The sequence below is a fragment of the Micrasema longulum genome, unplaced genomic scaffold, assembly GCF_059751315.1.
Source record: "Micrasema longulum isolate JH-2025_06_02 unplaced genomic scaffold, ASM5975131v1 h1tg001855l, whole genome shotgun sequence".
In the NCBI taxonomy this organism is placed as follows: domain Eukaryota; kingdom Metazoa; phylum Arthropoda; class Insecta; order Trichoptera; family Brachycentridae; genus Micrasema; species Micrasema longulum.
Window position 1 is genome coordinate 35,354 of NW_028279029.1, and position 21,022 is coordinate 56,375.

At 33.0% G+C, this 21,022-nt stretch overlaps 1 protein-coding gene across 1 annotated transcript in view; it reads right to left on the minus strand.

Annotated features, from left to right (window-relative positions):
- Positions 1–20,392, minus strand: part of LOC148273727 (WD repeat domain phosphoinositide-interacting protein 2-like) — a gene marked incomplete at its 5' end in the record, with an annotated part of 55,254 nt that extends 34,862 nt beyond the window's left edge. The window contains one exon of the mRNA XM_088238302.1: positions 20,231–20,392. Within this exon, the coding sequence (XP_088094428.1) occupies positions 20,231–20,392 (162 nt within the window). The remainder of the gene's footprint in view (positions 1–20,230) is intronic.
- Positions 20,393–21,022: the final 630 nt, after the last annotated feature.

A 21,022-nucleotide genomic window follows, 5' to 3' on the forward strand; every position in this document is an offset into this window, starting at 1 on the left:
AGCGCAAGTATCGCATTAATTATTATTATTAAGATTGCATAAAATTAAATACCATCATCACCATTCCCTCTCCGAACCTAATGGTGCATAGAGCACTGCACTGCATCGGTACACCAATCGCAGCGTATCTTGATTACGTTTGTTGCATGAAGGAAATATGATCAGTCTTATGCTTCAGGTACCAGTCCTGAGACTATGAAATATTCTGGAGTCAAAACACCATTTTAAATCAATATTTCATATCAAACATGTCGGGAATCGGACCCGAGACCTCTCGCATGGTAGGCAAACACGCTGACCATTACACCACGAAGCCGACTAAAAGAAATTTTAGTATAGTTTTTATGTTCGTATACTTATCAAATAAAAAATGAAAACTATTGTAAAATTTGTGTATCAAAATAATATCTACATATTTTAGCTTTTGATGTGCCGCGGAATTCTAGAAAGAACTTTAGAATGTCGCATGTGAGAAAAGGTTTAGGAGCACTGCTCTAAATACTAGTACACAGCACAGACTATTTACTATGATACAACGCGCTACCGAAACATTGATCTAACAGTCCAAAGAGAAGCTAGTTTGTTGGTCGTGTTAAGTGTTGCCAGGGGCGAAATTCACCCTTGAAGGGACCCTGTGTTGGACTTAGGAGGGTCAAATTTTATTAATAAAATCGATCAGCAAATCAAGCGGCGCAGGGGTGATTTTGAAGAAAACGTGTTAAGCCTCTCATCACATGCATAATAATATAAAGATATAGAGAAACTTATAGAATATATTATTTTTTTTTACAATAAAGTTAATTTTTTTAATTTGTTCAGGGGGTTCATAAAACAAGGTAGGTAAGATGGATTTTTTTCGCGTGTTTTTTATTGATAGCAAAAATGAAAATAACGTAATTTTATTTAGAGAAAAAAAACAAATATGTTTTGTCGATACAAAATTGTATAATCTTAACGAGAAATCAAAAATACATTAAAAAAGAAAGTTTACTTAACAGACATTGTCGGCGCAACGATAGGTTCAGTTCAGTTTTCTTATGTACTTTAAAACAATCAAAATGTAGAAGAATTACATTAAGGACGTTTAATCATAGAATGTAATAGTTTAATGTTAGAATAAGAATAGAAGGAAATATTGTGTTGTAAATGTTATATTAGACTATGTTTAAGTTCCTAAAATTGGTCTTTCTTACGTATCGACTCTCGCTGCCTCCACCTTCCGTGGAATCACTTCTCTACAATACCGCAGAGTGTGAATTACTGCTTCACAAAATTATGACAGGAGTAGTTTACTATGCAGAATTACTTAGTTTAATAACAATACATGTTCCAGCCAGGATTTGTAGACGGTACCACCTGTTTTATGTACCAATAAGTAAAAACATCGTATGTTTAAAATGCTTTTTTGTAGGACTTTTTCAGTGTACACTACAAAATTTAAAAACATAGACTACACAAACATCACTCTGTCAGATTTAAAATTTACACTAAAAGTGTTGTAATGCTGTAAAAATTATGTAACTTAGTAGACATTATAATAATAACTATGTACATCTCCCTTCCCCTCCTTATCCTCTCTTCATGCATCCTTATCCCAATGACGCCCAATTTACAATAACTCTTCTTTTGAAATAAAAAAATGTATTTTCTTTGATTATTAAAATATATACATATATATGAAAATAATATTTTTATATGTAAAAACTTATATGATTTAATATAATTATGTTGATTTACATGTCAAGCATTGTATTAAAAAAAATAACATGCCAGATACGAAAGATTTTTCGTGTGTCAATATAAATCACTCCTTAGACGTTACTACAAAGTTATGTCGTCACTTTTGCTGACAACTGTCATTCATCAAGCTATATTTTAAGGACTATAAGTACTATCAAACAAAGAGGGAGGTGTTGATTCTAATTATTGTAGACTCACAATACAATTTCTGTGTGCTATTCCTATATATCGTAAGTATCAAGAAAGTAGTACATAATACTGTTATTGTGTAATACGAAGACGGTTACAACTCCCAACCAACTACCATTTAACTAAGCTAAAAGGTACAATTAAATTATTGTAGTTAAAAAGGTTAGGCGACCTCATGCGACAAGATGGCGGACGATTCACCTAAATCAGGGACTGCTCGTAACAAAAGTTTTAAAAGAAATGGAAGAATTTTCGTGGATCGTCATAATTATTTTGCAAAGAGTCTTTCGACTATGGTCGGTAGAAATAATTAAAACCGTTTGTGTTGGTGCAAATGTTATGCATAAATAATAATATCACCAATGTCCGTCCCGATTGTGTCGTATTGTAAACTCGAGACAAGTTCTAGACTTTTTTGGTGCAATCTTTATGGATTTAAAATATCACGAAGATAGACCGGATCTTGTCTTGACATAGTAATTTTTTTTTTGTCCTAGCTTTCATTTTATTTAGTAGTATTTTAATTTATTAGTCCTGTATTATGCCTGTGCACTAGAAGTAAGGAATTATTTTTTTGCAACAAATCACGGACCAACTTCGAAATGCACTCTCCTATACCCAGGATACACAGGTATGGAAATGAATTAGAACAAATATTCGATATCTTCAATACAAATTCTGTTCATGAATTAAAACGAATTCTCACTTGTTATTTTTTAGAAAAATAATGGATTTATTTTCAAATATATTATTAAATTTAACTTTGTTTCCTGGAATACGTGATTTTTTATTTCCTTATTTAACATGTTAGACATAATTTTAAATTGTACATTCGTGGATCATTTGCTAAATTGCAACTTCTTCCAACCAACTGATGATGATGATTTAACTTAATAGAGGTATTATTTTGTAATTTAACTTTTTTTATTTTTGTTTTATTGCTCAAAACACTTTTATTTTTTTAAGTACTAATGTTGTATTATTTTTTTATTATTATTATCTAGTTATTCTCAACTTTACTGTGTTATATTTATATTTAGTACATAAGATTTTCTCATGGTTATTGCTATCTGTATTTAGAAATATTATGTTTCTTTTTAACTTTTTGTATTATATGTTTACTAATTTTTTTAGTTTTATTTATTCTATTATTTCATACTATGAACTACATGATTATTGTGCACTGCTGTGATTATGTCTGTAAATTATTATATTTTTGTAAAAGGTTCTTTGAACCGTTGATGTATAAATAAATAAATTTATTATAAGAAATAGTATTTACCATCGTTAGAATGGACTGCATAAGTCTGTCAAATAAATAAATCACTGTTCTGAAATAAAAAAATACTCAAGTACTTGTTTTATAAAATCGTTATAGTAGGTAAAACATTATTTCCAACACTGCAGTACTCAAACCTATGTATTCTGGATATAGGTGAATGCATTTTGAAGTTGGTACGAGAATTGTTACAATAAAATAATTATCTACTTCTAGTACACCTACCAGGTATTCGAATTTGAATTAGTTCAAGTAAAGAAGGGCTGTTAATTATTGATTTCATTATTTTAAATAAGAATAACAAATCAGCTATTACTCTTCGGTTTGACAATTCAAGTAATCTCATTTCACTTCTAAAAAAATCATCATTTAAGGCTTCAACAGGTATTTAAAATTTATAGTTTATAAAGCGCAAGAATTTATTTTGTACCCTTTCAATAGCATGATAATGAATTTCATAAAGGGGTGACCAAACTGAAGAATTGTATTCAAGTCTACTACTTACTAAAGTGCAGTACAATTGTTGAACAGTAAATATATTTTTAAAATTTGACGATTAATGTTCAACATCTGATTGAAAGCACAACATTGGTACATGAAATGTGATAAATGATTTCAGATGCCAGTCCAAGGGTTGTCAAATGTCGTGGCAAAAATATATTATTTTGAATAGGTATTTTTTCATCGCATGCGACCTCGTCAAAAATAAAATTCAGGATTACGAATCACAGCCAGACACGCTGACTCCAACAACACGACGCCACTGGATTCCAGGGCTTGTGGGCTTGTAGGCCACCGACCGCCATCGGCATATCCATAATGTCGACTAACAGAAGACCTCGATACAAAGTTAACGGCCGAACCGCGTTCAACAGAAGTCATGTTGCCTTAGGGACGATGTTCGCGCGCCGCGCCAGTTTAACTGCTGAGGCGCGGTGAAGGCACCAGAGGTTCCGCGACCTAATCCGATAGTTAGAGGTCACCAGACAATAAACAGCTGGGCCTCGATGAAGACATTTGCCTTGCATAACACGAATGACGTTGGTTTCGTAATAAATTGATCGGGCGCGCTCAGAAGTGAACGTACTGTACGACAGATAAACAACAACAAAGGAACTAAGATTGGAAATGAAACGGGTATTTTATAAATTCATTTTGTAACAGTCTATGATTGCGTATCCTAAAATTGAAGAAATGCTTAAACTATTTAAGTGATATATTGCGAGATCTTATGGTAACTAAAGTACAAAATGCATTTTATAGATTGTAATGCACGCTTTTGAAATATGTTACAGCTAAAATTTTTGCATGAAATTTGGTCCAGTGACATGAAAACATGAAGTACTCATTACTCAACCGACGACTTCATACTTAATTATTATAAATTCTAAGCAGAAATTCGAGCTTGACAAGAATATATTTTTTTGTAACTGAGACCCGCTGTGCTATTATGCAAGTACAAATAACGACATAGTCAAATTAAATTTTAATGATTTTTATGTAAATACTTATGTATCAATAAAACTTCTTGATATTGTATTTTAAATATCAAAAACATATTTCACTTTGTGTACAAACATACAAAAAATTGTATTAACACCTTAAATGAAATTTTGTTTTATTTGACTAACGCAGTGGTCGGCAAACCCATTAGCCAAAAGAGCCAAATATCAGCAGTTCACCAATTAAGATTACATAACAAAATAAATAAAACAACTTCGTTTTTAACCACATTTTTTTTTCACTGACCGGTTTCAAAGCAAATATGATTCTTCGTCAAGGTTTACGTAACTAACGAATGCATTCCTATTTTATTTTTATCGTGTTAACTAAATACTACACGTGGACCCAATAAATCAAGTCGTTTTTTCTTACAAGGGTGGTAATTTGATATCAATATTTTCGAAGCTAGACAGGAGAGGACAAAAAGAAATATTGTTTATTTGGTTATTAATTATTTTTTTCTTATTATGAATCGCTTTTTTAATTTCTAAGATTTTAAGTTGTCTAATTTTAATATTGTATTTTCAACATGAAATACTTTAAATCCAGTGTCTTAATTAAAGTTATAATTATTTTCTATCAGATGGTTTGCGAATTCAGAAACGTTATTATTATTTAAGCACTTTGTTCTGTGTTCTTTTACTCTAATATTAAAGTTTTGTAGAATGTAGATTGAATGCAATCATTACAATTTAATTGGTATATCCCAGATTTATTATACTTATATAATTAAGATTTCTTTTAAGAGCCAAATTAATTCTGTTTTCAAACGTTTCTTCTTTAAACCCAACGCTAACATGCAGCAAAAGTATGCGTATTCACTCTCTATTTTAATTTGTTTTTTTTTTTTAAATTGGTGATGATAAAAAGTTTCAATTGCGTTGACAATCTTGAGTACGAATTCCATAACATTGCAAATTTCTTTTGTAAAAGCCTGCTCACAAATCGCTTCTTGATAAATGATGCAATGGTGAACGTGATCAATTTTTGGTTAAAATAAAAACAAAACCTTTTCTCACTTCGGCTATACTTTAAAGCTCTATCTGTTGAAATTTAAATAATTTCACGGAGTTAAATATGATGTTTTAGGTGCATTTAATGACAGTATTTACAATACCCTCAATTATCTAAAAGGCAGTCATCCTAAAAGTTCTTCAGTGGGATCCTTAGACAAAATAAATCCAACGAAAGGTGTGCATCACTTGCGCTGTGTGAGCCGTACTCGAGTGGCTAAAGAGCCGCGTGCGGCTCGCGAGCCACGGTTTGCCGGCCACTAGACTAACGCATTAAAATGAACTGTTCTGAACTATATGCTCTGTCCCTAAGGTATTACTTACCAGGGCCGCGATTGTGAACGCTATCAACTAACATCGATATTTATGTACGAAAATGTGTGCATTTGTATGAAAATTCAATGTATCTTCGTCGGTAACCTGTTATTGAACACGTTTAGAAAAAAAGTTGTAAACATATTACATTTTTCATACAGAAAACCATAGCAGAAAACTGATGAAGATAATTTTTAACTTTCCGTTAATAAAGGGACCCTGATGTTCTTATCAGGAGACAAGAACATCAGGGAACATCAACATCATCATCTGTTTTTTCATGGTTTTAGGAAAAACCATGAAAAAATAGTATGTAAACAAAATAATGCAAACGATTTACCAGTCCTGAAAGTGGCCACTTAGGGGAAACCGCTCGTTGGTCAAATAAAACAAAAACAAAGAACTTTATCGATATTATTGGTCAAAATCCTTAATTTTGGAGTTCTACCAAGAATCATCTACAAAAAATATTAATATCATCCAATTTTAAAATTGGAATATACATCAAACCATCGTCGGTAAATTATTAACGTATACTTAGGTACCTATTTTCTATTAAAATTTTTACATAGATAACGAAAGATCAACCAACAATAAAATTTTAAAGCTCTTTATTGTTACAATAATATCTTATCTCATTCCATTGTAATTTATTATGTACATAAAAGACGAGTGATCCACAAATTTGGAAAATCCAATGACCGGTTTCATCGCTTTCGCGACATCTTCGAAACTGGTTTCTTTATTAAGGAGTTCAATGTATTTATACAAAAAGGATAGATAATTCAAAATTATATAAAAGAAAATTAAATAAAGTTATTTTTATCTTAAGGATCATTATCAAATTTTTTTCGGGTTAAATAATGAATTAATATAATGCTATTTTAATGAGTTTAAGAATTTAAATTTTCCATTGTATAAAACTAGAACTGTACATTTTTTTAATGTGTCATATTTTTATTATGGATAACTTATATAGCGCCATTTTCGTAATATAATATATAATTTCGTAATATATACTTCAAGGGCGCTTTACAAAGTGATTCAATAGATAAATAAATTAAATTGAAACTTTTAAATTTGTAATTTCAGTTAAACAATTTATTCCGTTATCACATGCTACGGATTTATTCAAACGATTTAGAGAGAACAAGTGGGTTTTAAGTTTTTTCCGAAACATCACTTCACTCTCACAGCCTCGCACCTCTGCTGGGAGAGCATTCCATGCCATAGGACCTGCGACCGCGAATGCGCGTTCGCCGAATTTAGTGCGCTATTTGCGTAGAGGTATAATAACTTTTCCTCTCGTTGAAGACGTAGCTGGTCTAAGCGTAAAACGCCTGTCAGCTAGTTCATCTGGAATGCATAGTTTCCTTAGATACTCCGGAGCAGAGTTGTGAAGTGACTTATACATAAGCCAACAGCGTTGATATTCCACCCTATGTGAAAAATGTAGCCAGTATAATGACGAAGTTTGTTTTGTTAATAGACTATTAAATCAAGACAATTTGTTTATTTTTTTTTTAAAGTTTTGTATTTCTGAAATAGCTCCGCGTGTGTCGTCAGAGGTTTTTCTCTGTCAGTTCTCCCGATTGGTTCGTTTATGGTAAGCAAACCGGATATCCTTCACACCTCTCATACCATTGGTTGGTTCATATGATCCAGTGACGTCGTTCAAATAAGTGCGTTTTTAGAAATTATTTCGAACGTTTTCAAGAAACTTTGCCGTACAATTTAATTCTCTATTTTTTACCGCGTGCAAGAAAACATCAATACAATTTCCCGTTGTGATGAAATTCCTCATTTTTTAAAAATATATTTTTTTTATTTGTTTATTTTTCCATACATATATTTACATAGAATTTTTATTACAAAAATACACTTTAAAAAAATACATCTTAAAATTAAGCTATAACATAAATAATAATATTCCCTAATTCCCTTCCTTCCTTCCCTAAGTATATTTATATTTTTGACACTTGTGCAACAATATTTACACACATGTCTACCCTCATTCCATTAAAACACCCACTCACCCACCCTCTCATACACTTACACTAACACAAACACACTATCATGTATTGTAAGAGTATTTAATGTACTTCTGTGGATATCTGTCATTGGTTTTATTCTCTGTATATTTCATTTGTTATATTTTTTTTACATGTATTACTGTTTATATCCCTAATAAATAAAAAAAGAAAAAAAAGTAGTAGACTATATGACTAAACTTAGAGATTCGGAAAATAAGTCCCGCTGCGGCATTTAAAACAGACTGTAGGCGAGTCATTTCGTTCGTTGGTAGATATATAATAAATCATTTAATAATATAAAGACTGGAAATGTTGGTCAAGGTACGTTTACTTAGAAACTGGGAACGTTCTTGAAGGTAAGATAGACAGTAGGACATACTAATCCCATGCATTTAATTATAGTACCATTAGAATCGCGTGTTTATATAATCAAGTGCACTTAACACCTAATCAAACGAAGCCACGGTTCATTCGCCTGGAAATGTCATTTGCCTATTCGATAAATAAGTCAAAACAGGCAATTTATGGGATTGTTTTATAAACGGCCGAAGTAATAATTAATAACGCATTACGGAATTGAGGTAAGCTTCATAGATTATATTGTGACGTGGGCACAACGAAACGAATATTCGTGTTTAGTGATAACACAGCATACTGCACCCGGCATTAAATAAAGTACATCGAGCGAGAGAAATGTGCTTGTTGATTTGATTAATGGATGCATTGAGAAAAAGGAAACTGGATGGCTGAAAATAGAATAACACTTAATCCATCTAAAACGGAACAACTATGGATGGCTTCAGCCAGACGACAGAATTTGATTCAGGATACGGCACTACCCGATGTAAGGAGTACCACTTTACCCAACTACTGGGAGTCATCCTTAATTCTGACCTTTCTCTAGACGCTCAAATTAGTAGAACGATAAGTTCATGCTTTTACCAGCCGAGACAGATTAAATAATGCATACGCAAAAATTTGCCAGTTGATGCCGCCCGTCAATTAATAAATGCGTTTGAAGTGTCTAGAGTCGATTATTGCAATGGTATCTACGCAGGTCTACCAATGAATAAAATGACTCGCCTACAGTCTGTATTGAATGCCGCAGCGAGACTTATTTTTGGAATCTCTAAATTCAGTCATATCCCTACCCTACTTAAAAGAACCCGCTGATTACGAATAAAATATATCAAAAAGGCAGAACAATCGTACAGTGCCAATAACCTATTGGAGAAACTTGACGTACACAATAACAAAAGGCATTGGCCTTGTGGTATTCAACCCAAATAATTGGAGTACACCAGATATAACGACAGCTGTTTAATTAAAATGAAATTGATGAAAAAATTCCACGAGATTATTACGCACTTGAATGAATTGAGAATATTGAAAACAAAATCGATTCTAGGGATCATAAAGCAAACAAAATTGCAAAACCAAAAAGAGGGATAAAAGATACGGTTAAAAAGATCGACACTTCAAATATCGTCGAACGTTATGTAGTGCTAGTGCGTAGATAAAAAAAACATATATAATGCAGGAAACTAAATGTGTGCGGAAAATCAGAGTGGGAATATGGCGTTCAACTTCCGATATTCTCTGTCCAGTCCTACAGAGAAATCGCGTAACATAATTAAGGCAGTACTGTAAATAAAAAACCAAAATCGCTTAATTTTTTGTGTTTTAAAATAATAATGGCGTATGACGGCAGTTCGCGTGATCTACATATCTGTTGAATTTGGCATTAAGGCTGTACTTTCCAACATACCTGGGGTGTTATTCTGAATTACTCTCGCGGCACGAGAAAACAGTTTTTGTATTTTGTATGTAAATACACGAGATAATACGGCCACGAGAGCGTTTGGAATATCAGTCCTGGACGAGAAAAAAAAATGCATACACGAGGTAAAGGTTGGATACCAGTTAAATACTGGAAATAAAGCGATAATTTATTATTAATGAAAACCACGTTAGATAAATGATACCCTTAAACAATATAAGATATTTACGTTGAGCAGGTTCCTTTATATTTATAAGTTTATCAAATGTCCAAGAGGTTTGAAAGCTTAAAAGCGTTTTGTCGCTTTTACATTTGTTGCAACAGGGAGGGAAAACATTTTGCGTTCTGTCTCAAAACTTCATTTTTTGACATTCATCCTTCATATGATATAATGTTCCCAGTGAGGAAACATTATTCTGTATAAAAAAAAGAATACAAACAATGTAAAAGTATAAATAAATATCGTGTACCCTTCATTTTAAAGAGGACATTTTTTATTGTTTATATTTTATTATCTTATACGATTTAAAATGTAGTATATAATATAGGTGCTCGATGTTTTCTTGTTCGCATACATACTTCAGCCAGATTTTGACTTAAATTAAAATATTATTTGCAACCAAATTTTTCCAAACAGCCGAATAGAGCATGCACGGCATTACCAAATTATAAATATTTATAATTCTTTTCAATTAAAAAAAATAATATTTTTTTATAAACAATATTTGCTTTACTCTACGCCTGTCTAGTTTTAAAGATCGTATCCATCTCACTGCACACCTCCCACCTTTACAAGAACAATATGACAAAAAGACTTGACTTATTAGCTCCATATCGTTCTTGCTCTAACTATAATGCTTTTTTTTTCATGCATAGATATATTTTACATTCCCCTTAATTTATTTAAAAATAAATTAAGTCTCCTTATTTCTGGCTGCGATACGATCCCACTTACTATTTAATGGTGCTCACACTTACACACACCTGAACACTTTTTCCTACACTAATACATATAAACACACATCTACACTTACTCTCATACAAATACACATAAACACACCGTTTTGTTGTAACACAATTTAATAATATGTATGATTCTTATTTAGAAACTTTGCTGGTTTGTCTTTAAACTGTATTTTTTTTATTTTACTATATCATTGTCGATTGTTTATTTCTTTAAAATAAATAAATTTGTTTAGATCTAATATTCAGTAAACACTGCTAAAGTAAAATCATTACTATATTATGCCTTGATTTCAAATTTACACTAAAAATGCATTATGTAACTTAGTAGACATTATAATAATAAATAAGTATATATGGCGAAAATGAACGGCAACGTTAGACGAGGACGACCAAGGAAGACGTGGCATAATCAGATAAACCAAAATCGTAAGTCTGGTCATGTCAAAAACAGACAGAACCGAAGGGCATGTATGACAAGATGTATAAATATGGAAGATGCTAGGATTGTATGCCAGGATAGACGTGTGTGGCGGTCCATTCTCTCTGCCTACCCCTACGGGGAAATGGCGTGATGGTAGTAGTAGTAGTAGTACATCTCCCTTCCCCTCCTTATCCTCTCTTCAAGCATTTTTGTCCTAATCCCGCCCAATTTACAGTAACTTACTGTTCTTAAAATAAATACAAAAAAATTCTTTGATTATTGAAAAATATTTACGAGTACATGAAAATAACATTTTTATATGTATAAATTATATGTATTTATTTGATGTGTAATATATTTTCATTACTATGTGGAAATCTGTTATTAGTTCTGAGTTTATACAATATATGTTTGTTTACTATAAAAATGTATGTAGAAATGTAGATTTCAGAAATAAAATAAATAAATAAAGTAGCTCGCGTAGCTTTAAAACCGGCCGGTAGAAAAAATATAAAATGAGTGGAAAAAAATAAAGTTGTATTATATTTATTTTTTAATAATAATATTTAATTTGCAATAATTATAATCGATCGACAGAATTAACATATCCGTATGTAAGTGGGTCGAATATTCGACAAAGGTGAAACTGTGCGAGCCAATGTCGGTAAGCTAAACCGGAGGAAACAATGGCGGATCAATAGCTCCTATGCCATTCAGTATTTATATTAAAATTTGAAAGGAGTTAACTCTACCGCTGTTTAGTAGAGGGGCTCTCGGAGTCTTGGATTGGCTTGCCCTTGAGTATCGCGTTTCCTGCACAAAAACTAGACATATTTGTATCTTTATCATCTACTTCATAAATTAACATATTACAACAGAGATGAAGAACATTTTAGAGAAGGTAATGTAGTAGTCTAGGCATCTAAATTAATATTCAAAGCTCCCCAGGGAGTTGAATCCAGTCCTTCTTCAAAATATTGGTTACTTCATAAATGCCCGGCTAATGGCTTTCAAGACACTAACTATTTTACGGTCAACTTAAGAAGAGATTTTTGACGTTTGCACGCTCATGAAGTTGTGTAAATATTGACAGTTAAGTGTAAGAAACCAATTCCGTACTTTATTGTTGAGACATCGCAATAGTGACGTACCACCGCAAAACTTCACTATCGATCGACATGTCGACTTTATATTGAATATCGAATTATAATGTGCGTGTTCATTTTAAGTAGTTTACAATACGATCAATTACAGTTGATAGACGATAATTTTGAAGTTGAACTTATTTATGCGCCAATTAAAAATAGTTACACTTTAAACACTCACTAAAAACGAGACATGTTCACGAATAAGTAACTTTATAGTCCTGAAAATGTAAGATGATTAGAATGGCAGTTGTCAGAAAAACTGACGACATAACTTTGTAGTAACGTCTAAGGATCGATTTATATTGACACACGAAAAACCATTCGTATTTGGTAAGTTAATTTTTTTTATACAATTCTTGACATATAAATCAACATAAATGTATAAAATCAGCTTTAAAATAAAAAAAAACTAAAATCAACATTAAGTTTATATTTGAAGCACTAACTTTGTGGTTAAGAAATAAAAAAATAAAAAATAAACATAATTATTTATTACGCTCTTACAAGGTTATATCATTTTGCAAAAACGCTAGAGATGGGACAAATTGATCAATGTTAATTGATCGAATAAAAAAAATCGTTTGATAATGTTCACGAAAAAAGTATAAATGTCTTATTTTTGGTGAATAATTGTATTCAAAACACTATAATAGGCTTGTTTTTGCGTTTTTTCAAATCAATTTTCGGAAACAGAGTTTTATGTTTGCATGAAAAAACTGATAAAATCGATTTGATCGGTACATGATTAGTGATCAGTAATTTCCCATCACTATTGATTTGAGTTTGACAGCTGTCATTCTAATCATCTTACATTTAAGGACTATAGCTCTGTTTTTTCGCATTGCTCATTCCCACCCCCCTCAAACATCCCCACATCCACCCCCGACAAACTCACGTAATTACTCGGAGCAATCAGTTTTGTCTTGACGTTGATAAGGGAAAAAAAACAAGCGGAGTGTACGCTGTGATCATAAAATGTTTTAAATACGTGTATAGTTAGGGACTATAACTATTTCACTCACGATTATTATTATTATGTGATCCATGCTCAGTATGTTAAAAGATAACACTCCCGAGTTGAACAAAATAAAACAATTATTACTTTTATTGTAATCGCAATTAGATTAAAAGTATTAGCGCTTTTGACTTCAACTATAAACGATTGTAGCAATTGCGTATGAATATAAAAAAAATCCAATTTAAAATCTCTAATTTTTTGCAAGTGTATTTGACTACACAGCACCGTAACGCGAGGATGGTTTTGGAACAGCAAGGAAAGGAAGGGTTAAAAAGAAGACCTTTAGCTCGATTAAATATTATAACAAAAGCGTTCTAATTTTTTGGTTTAGTTTTTAGTTTAACGACAAACGTATAACGGACGGGTTAAGTTACAGCGTGTTGTTCGGTTACGAAAATGTCACTAAAGGTTGGCCGTTAGTTTTAATGGTGATTCACTATTTTTTACATCGCCGATTTAACTCATTTCTATCAATGAAGATCAGATCTTATATTATCTGTGCGTACGACGTAGGTACACTTAAAAATAAATAAATTGATCAGACCATCATACTAAGCCAAATATTTGTATGCATCGTATTATTATTATTCTGCACGTGACGTCACAAGCTTTGGTCGGAGAGTTCTGCTGATTGGTGATCTGACTTCCGGGAAACCGTAAAAAAATATCACAATAATCTATCATTGGTTTATTCGGATAAACTTGTGACATAGTTCAAAGTATTTAATTAGTATAATTTTTTTCTTTGAAATGCTGTAATTTTTACCGCGTGTAAGGAAACATTTTTTATACAGGGTGTTTTTAAACCCTGTCACATCCGAAACCACGATGATCAGTATGGGCAAGAAGACATATTAGCTTATAAAAAAATTTTTAGATCGAAGAAAATTAAAAAAAAAAAAATATTGAAAAAAACAAATAGTTGCTTACTTCTGCAGAGGAGAAGCGAGGGGGCGCGGCCGAGCGGTCGACAGTGTACCAGACTCCCCCCTCCCCCCTTCTCCCCTGCAGATGTAAGCAACCATTTTTTTTTTTAAATATTTTATTCGTTCTCAAAAAATATTTTAATGTGCCAATGTCTTCTTGGTCATACTGATCATCGTGGTTTCGGATGTGACAGGGTTTAAAGAACACCCTGTATTTTATATCCAATTTCCTATAGCACTGAACTGCCTTGTTGTATCAGTAAATTGGCTTTAAACTGACGTGGCAATAGTGTAAACGTAAGCAAAATCACAAGCCGAGACTGTGTTTATCGTATAACATTATTTATCGATGATAGCACTGTACATTTTCATACGTCGAACTGGGGTCCGTCTACATTCGGCAGTGGTCCGTTTGGAGGTCAGCGGTGCTCAGTATCAGGTTTTGGCGTGCGGAAGTCGTGAGATCGCTCCTCCGCTCCTCATCCCGGGCTCTGCTGTCTCTAGACCGAGACTCTAGAGACGGCGAGGACCTTGAGAGCCGCACGGCACCGCTTCCGCATCTCACACACATAAAACGAATTATTATTCGGTTTATGTGACGCGGGGTTAATTTATTTATTTGACACTTTATATACATATAAGGGCAGGCATTTTTCAAAAATAGTGTATGGAAAGCTTTTGAATAAAACTCCCGTTGATCCCCTTTTCTCTTAGATCACTTCGCATTACATACATTAATATTGTTAATTTTAATCAAATGTTTCTACTGAAATTTGTATTACGGCGAAAATCGCTTTACTGAAATTTTATCAACTACCTTTGGTTTAAAATCTTCTCCTTATATTGCTTTTTCAAATTTTAAATATTACTTGCTATACCTGTTATTCCTTCTTTTTTCTCTGCTGCATTGACATGTTTTTATACTTTTAAACTACTTTCAATTACTTATATTGTATATGTATATGAAATCAATATATTGCTGCTCTTACTATGTGTCATTAATTTTGAAGATGTTTTTAAAATTTATTTTCTTATTTAAAGATTCTTCTCATCGTTTCTTTGAATCCCTTAAAATATGTATGTGTATATTTATGTTTTTCCTTTTTAAAAAAATGTTATTATTTTATTTTATTTTTACATCTAAGCATATTTTTCATTCTTTATTTTAATTCTTAACTTTTAATTACTTTTACAAATTTTCTTCATTTTTTTAACTTTAATTTTAATTTTTGAACAACTTCTATTTATGTTTATTTTCCTTCTCTTTTTTATACTTTAACCTTACATATAATTATTATAAAATGTGGAAACTTCACTGGTCCATTAGAGTTAAGTCTAACTGTGTAAAATATAAAACAATTAACAAAATAAATTTGCGAAGATCAAAGATATAACGAATACAAATATTCTGCAATCGTTTTAACTTATCAAGTAATTAAAAAGTAGTAAGGGGTTGTAGGTACACTGCCGAATCCAAAGTGACGAATCTTCGGAAAGCGTCAGATTAAAAAAAAATCGTACAACAGCATCGTACTTACAAAACCCCCTTGTGAGGAGGATAATTCTCCTGATGCTTTTTCTTCATTCGATTATTAGCGATTACCTTAAAAATCGATATGGCAAAAAACCCACGTACTGTGTAACACTTCACGCCTCGATCCCCAAAACCCCCTCACTCTGTCGAACCAAGTCATCGAAAGGGTCGAGAGTTTCAACTGCCTGGGAGTATGTGTTACGGAAAATGGGAGCTTTCAAAAAGAACTGGGAGTGCGGCTAAGAAATAGCGGGCGCCACATTCAACAGTATGAAGGCTGTCTGAGTGTCTGGAGATCGGATATTTACTCAGTGAAAACCAAATGCCGTCATATAACGCTTGCATAACACGAAGAATTACGATTTGGTTGACAGGCATTGGAAGTGAGGAATCTGAAAATTTATTGAGGATAATAATAAAGGAATCTGAAAATTTATTAGGCGGCCTCCGTGGTGTAGTGATCAAGACGCTTGACTCAGACATGGAAGGTTCCGAGGTCGATTCCCGGTGAGAACACAAAAAAAAATTGATGTGATTTTTCTCAAGCCTGGGTGTTCTGTAATGTAATTCACCACTGTAATTGAGCCTCCTGGCCTGTTGTGGTGCAAAAAATAATAAATAAATAGTAATCTAAATATTATTTAATATTATTTTGAATCATTTATAAATTTATTGTATTTTTTGTATGTGCATATTATATATTTATTTATATATTTTATTTTTATATTAACGTAAGCTGTACTTTTTTCCTTTTCTTTTGGGCTATAACTGTTACTAATATTTCTGGCTTGCAGACCCTTCATATACTGAGCCTATTCCTAGTGCAAGCAGAATTTGCCAGAGCGTTTTTTGTACCATTTTGTAAAATATGAAATATATGTATAAATTAATAATAAATTCACCTCTATGGATGCGAATCGTGGCACCTCACTAGGGCCCAAAACAGCAAAATACTGAATTTTGAGAATTGGTGTCTCGGAAGAATCTCGGGTGTGCGGTGGTTTGACTTCGCGCGGAATGAAGTAATAAGAGAACGGACGCAGCAAACTCCGGTGACAACTGTCAGCAAGCGGAGGCGTTACGGTTGGCTTGTCCATGTACTGCGAATGCCTCCTGGGAGCCTTAACCACGCTTGCCTACCTTACAAGGCATCAGGTTCTCGACGTCCTGGACGTCCACTGCTGACTGTCTGTCGGCAGTTCGTGTCAGAACTACGGGACGCGAACCTGACTTGGGAGGATGCACAGGAGCTGGCAACAGACAGAGATGCTTGGAGGATCTTTGTGGACACCATATGCTCCAACTAGCGAGCGGACATGAAATAACGAAGTCACCGACGAAGATTTTTTTATTTTATTTTTATTTTTATTTAAATTTTATTGATAAATCCTTACGGGTTACATACATTTAACAATTTTTTTTCACTTTTAAAATTCACATTCTACTGTTAATAATAATATTTTTAACATCTTTTGTAAAGGTTGCCTGAGTCTTTTGTTTAGTTTTGTCTGGTAGTTTATTGTATAATTTCAGTCCATGGTTTATAAGTCTCGATTGTTCTTTTCTCGTTTTAAAAGATTGTATATGATATTTTTTTGATATTCTCGTGTTGTGTTCATGTTTACTACAATTTTTTTCAAGTTTTAATTCTTCGTCTACAATTACATCAGTGGCTAATTTATGAATAAATTTTAAAGATTCTAGTTTAAAGAGTTCAGTTACGTTTAGATACTTTCAATTTTCGTACATAAATACCGATTTTATTTAATACTGTCTCGAGATGTACCGATGCAAATGGTGTTTGTAATTACCCCCCTGATTACACATAGATCACACTTTGATGATTAGTGTAACTAACTAGGAAGAGTAAAGTTAGTAGTTATGGTGCAATAACAGTCCCCACCTACATGAACACGTACTGTGTCGTAATTTAATATTATTTTCGCAAACGTTCCGCCATTCACGATTGCCGGTTGCCGAAAACACACCGTTCAAGGCAACATTTGTTATGAAAACATCGATTCTGCTTGTCTTACGATATAAAAATAATATGGGTAATGTTCACACACGACTTGAGAAAGAGTGGTATTCCATTATACAACGCCAACGGCGCGGGCGCGGCGATAAGCCATGAACAATTTATAAAAATGTTAGTTTATAAAACAGAAAAAAGCCAGAACAGCATTTAATCATACGATCACACCACACACACTACAATATTGTTTTGTGCTAGGACTCGGCCATTGTCCACGAGCAATTTGCAGGATAAAACATTGTTTAGAGACATTGCCACCGAGATAGACGGGTAGGCTATCTCCGCGGGACATTGATTACCCCCACCGACGCGCGTGGCCGCACTGTCCTCGTGTGAACACGCACGGACGGGACCTTGTGCCAATACCAATTTGCTCGACGTGAACGTGTCGCTCCCGCACATTTTTTCTGCCGAAAATGAAGGCAGAAAAAAAATAAATTATTGTGTAGTCCGTTCTTTAACAACTCCAATACATCTCGGTATAAAATAAGTAGTATGTTTCATGAACCCGCTCGTAATAAACGCCGTCGTGTATTTATTTTCGCAGCGCTCACGTCTGAACTACGGCCGAATTTTCGCACGGTGCCTCAGCGTTCTGTCCCGCGCGGTCGAGGCTGTCGACAAGGCAATATTGTCATATCTATTGTATTGTCCATACGTAAACGACCCCTTAAATATGAAATCATCAAACCCCTCCATTTACGTTTTGGCTTCCTCTAAATTATTCACGTATGTACGTCGTAATCCGTAAACTAATAAGCAGTTTACTGTGTTGAATATGTATTATTAAACGCGAAGCTTATCGGCCTTTAGTCCATCGATGTTTAAAATCAGTTGGCATTTTTTGAACGATAATTTTACTGGTACTTGGCTTATATTATAAATTATTCGATATAAAATTTCTCGATAAAATACTGGGCTATAAAGTAGATACTAACCGCCTCAATAAAATACAAATAAATGCAGGATTAAGAACACTCAGACATCGGGACATATTTCAACTGCCTTTGTTTTCAACTAAGGCAACATTCCACACACTCATGGGCAGCATGTGTTAGGAATGTTACATAAACTGCCAGAATAACAAAATTGTAGTTTTTGAAGATACTCTCCAAACTTTTGCGAATAATCTCTTAGGCATAAATCGTTAATAAGTACCTACACATGTACGACTTATATTTTATAGTATTGTATAAGAAATTAAAAAAATATGACAAAAATTATCAAAAAATGTAATTCTATCTACTTAGTACGTTTTCGAGTATGTACTTTAAAAAAATAAATAAAATATAAATTCTTTCATAAAATTTTAATGTAACTTAAATGGAGGTACAGTTTACGAACAGCATAGTGCAATTATGTACCCATACATACCGTACCCAGTGCTGAGACTAGTTTACTTGGGGCTAGTTGACCCAATAATTCAATATGGATTAAGAATATGGGGACTAAGTTTTAAATCTTATACCGACAGAGTCCTGAACTTACAGGTACAAATCTTAAAAATGATCGTATCTGTAAAAATAAATATTGAGGCAAAAGACAACAATAAATTATTATTTGATTTTGTTAACGTTTTGCCAATTGACAAACAGTGTCAGTAAAAGATAATGACAGATCATTTCCTCGATTGCAGTTTTAAATCCAAAATAAACCACCAGATCATGACCCGACAAGTATCGGCACAGCAGCTGATGGTACCACGACAGAAGAACTACTATGGTGATAGAACAATGGGTAGTGTAGTACCAAAACTGTACAATTTAATACAAGCTGAAAATCGTGAGGAAAAAAACCTAATTTCATTTAAAAAAATAGTCAAAAAATTATTAAACAGCAAGTGAAACTTAAGTGTGCATATAAATATATTTTATTCTTCATATATTATTATACTATGTACTTCCTTATAATTTTTTTTTAATGTATTGTAACCCGCAGACAAGCTTCGGCTTTGCGGGAATAAAAATACAATTATGTATGTTACTGATTTGTTAAAATGAATAAAACTTAAAAATAAATAAATGTATTTTTTTAATGAACTAATTTCTATGAAACTGTCCACATTGGGAAAAGCTTTTTGGAAGTAAATTATCACATTTATGATTACGCAAGAATTTAGGAATTGCAATTCTTGGATTACCTACTTAAATGGTATGGAGATAAGATAGTTAGTTACCTACAAAAAAACTACTTAAGTACCGCTGTTATCTGAACCAAAGAAATACTTCATTTCTAAAAACCTGAAAGTAGAAACGTTATAGAATACTAATTAACGAGGTTTTGTGAAGACGAGTCAGGTAGTATTTAAGTAAAGGTAAACAGAAGCTCACCTCGGAGCGGAGAGTGTGACCACAGCAACCAACGAGCTGCTGAAGAGGCGCTCCACCAAGCAGGTGTCCTCCCCCTTCTTGCTGCAATAGATTTCTTCCAGGGCATCATCAGCTACCAAGGAAAACAACCGGTAACCTTCACTGCTGCCGACAGCTAAAGAACTGAAACGGAAAGAACAAGGCGATGATACACAGGGGAACATTACGGAACATTTAACATTCAGGAACATAAATATAAAAAGGGGAGGAGAAATAATATGAAGGAATATAAAAAAATAGTGGATAAAGGTGTTTTGTGAGAAAAACAAAAAGCAGAGATATCTGGGATTAAAGTTTTGAACACCGGTACAATTATTGATAAGTTTTGAACACCGGTACAAATTGATAATATGGCTCCTTCATTCGATCTCAACATTGGTATTCTGCCTACTTTGTGATGGTGTAGTTGATTTTATATGAAGGGGCTGTACATACAATCCTATTCTAAGTATAAAAATAAAAAATCATTTTTGAAAATTTGCAACATAACGCCATCATCCACTCATGTCTTCGTTTATCGGCCAAATTGTTTAATATGGGCTTAAAAATAATCGAATAAAAAAAAAAATATATATTTGAGTGAAAAGAGAATATGCAGTTGTGTTCCAGGGTAAAAGCTTAACCAACTTTCGGGTGTCTACAGGAGTGCCTCAAGGGTCAGTACTCGGACCACTTCTCTACCTCCTATACACTAAAGATATAGAGAACATTATCAAAGAATGTGGATTGTGGTCTCACTGCTATGCAGATGAT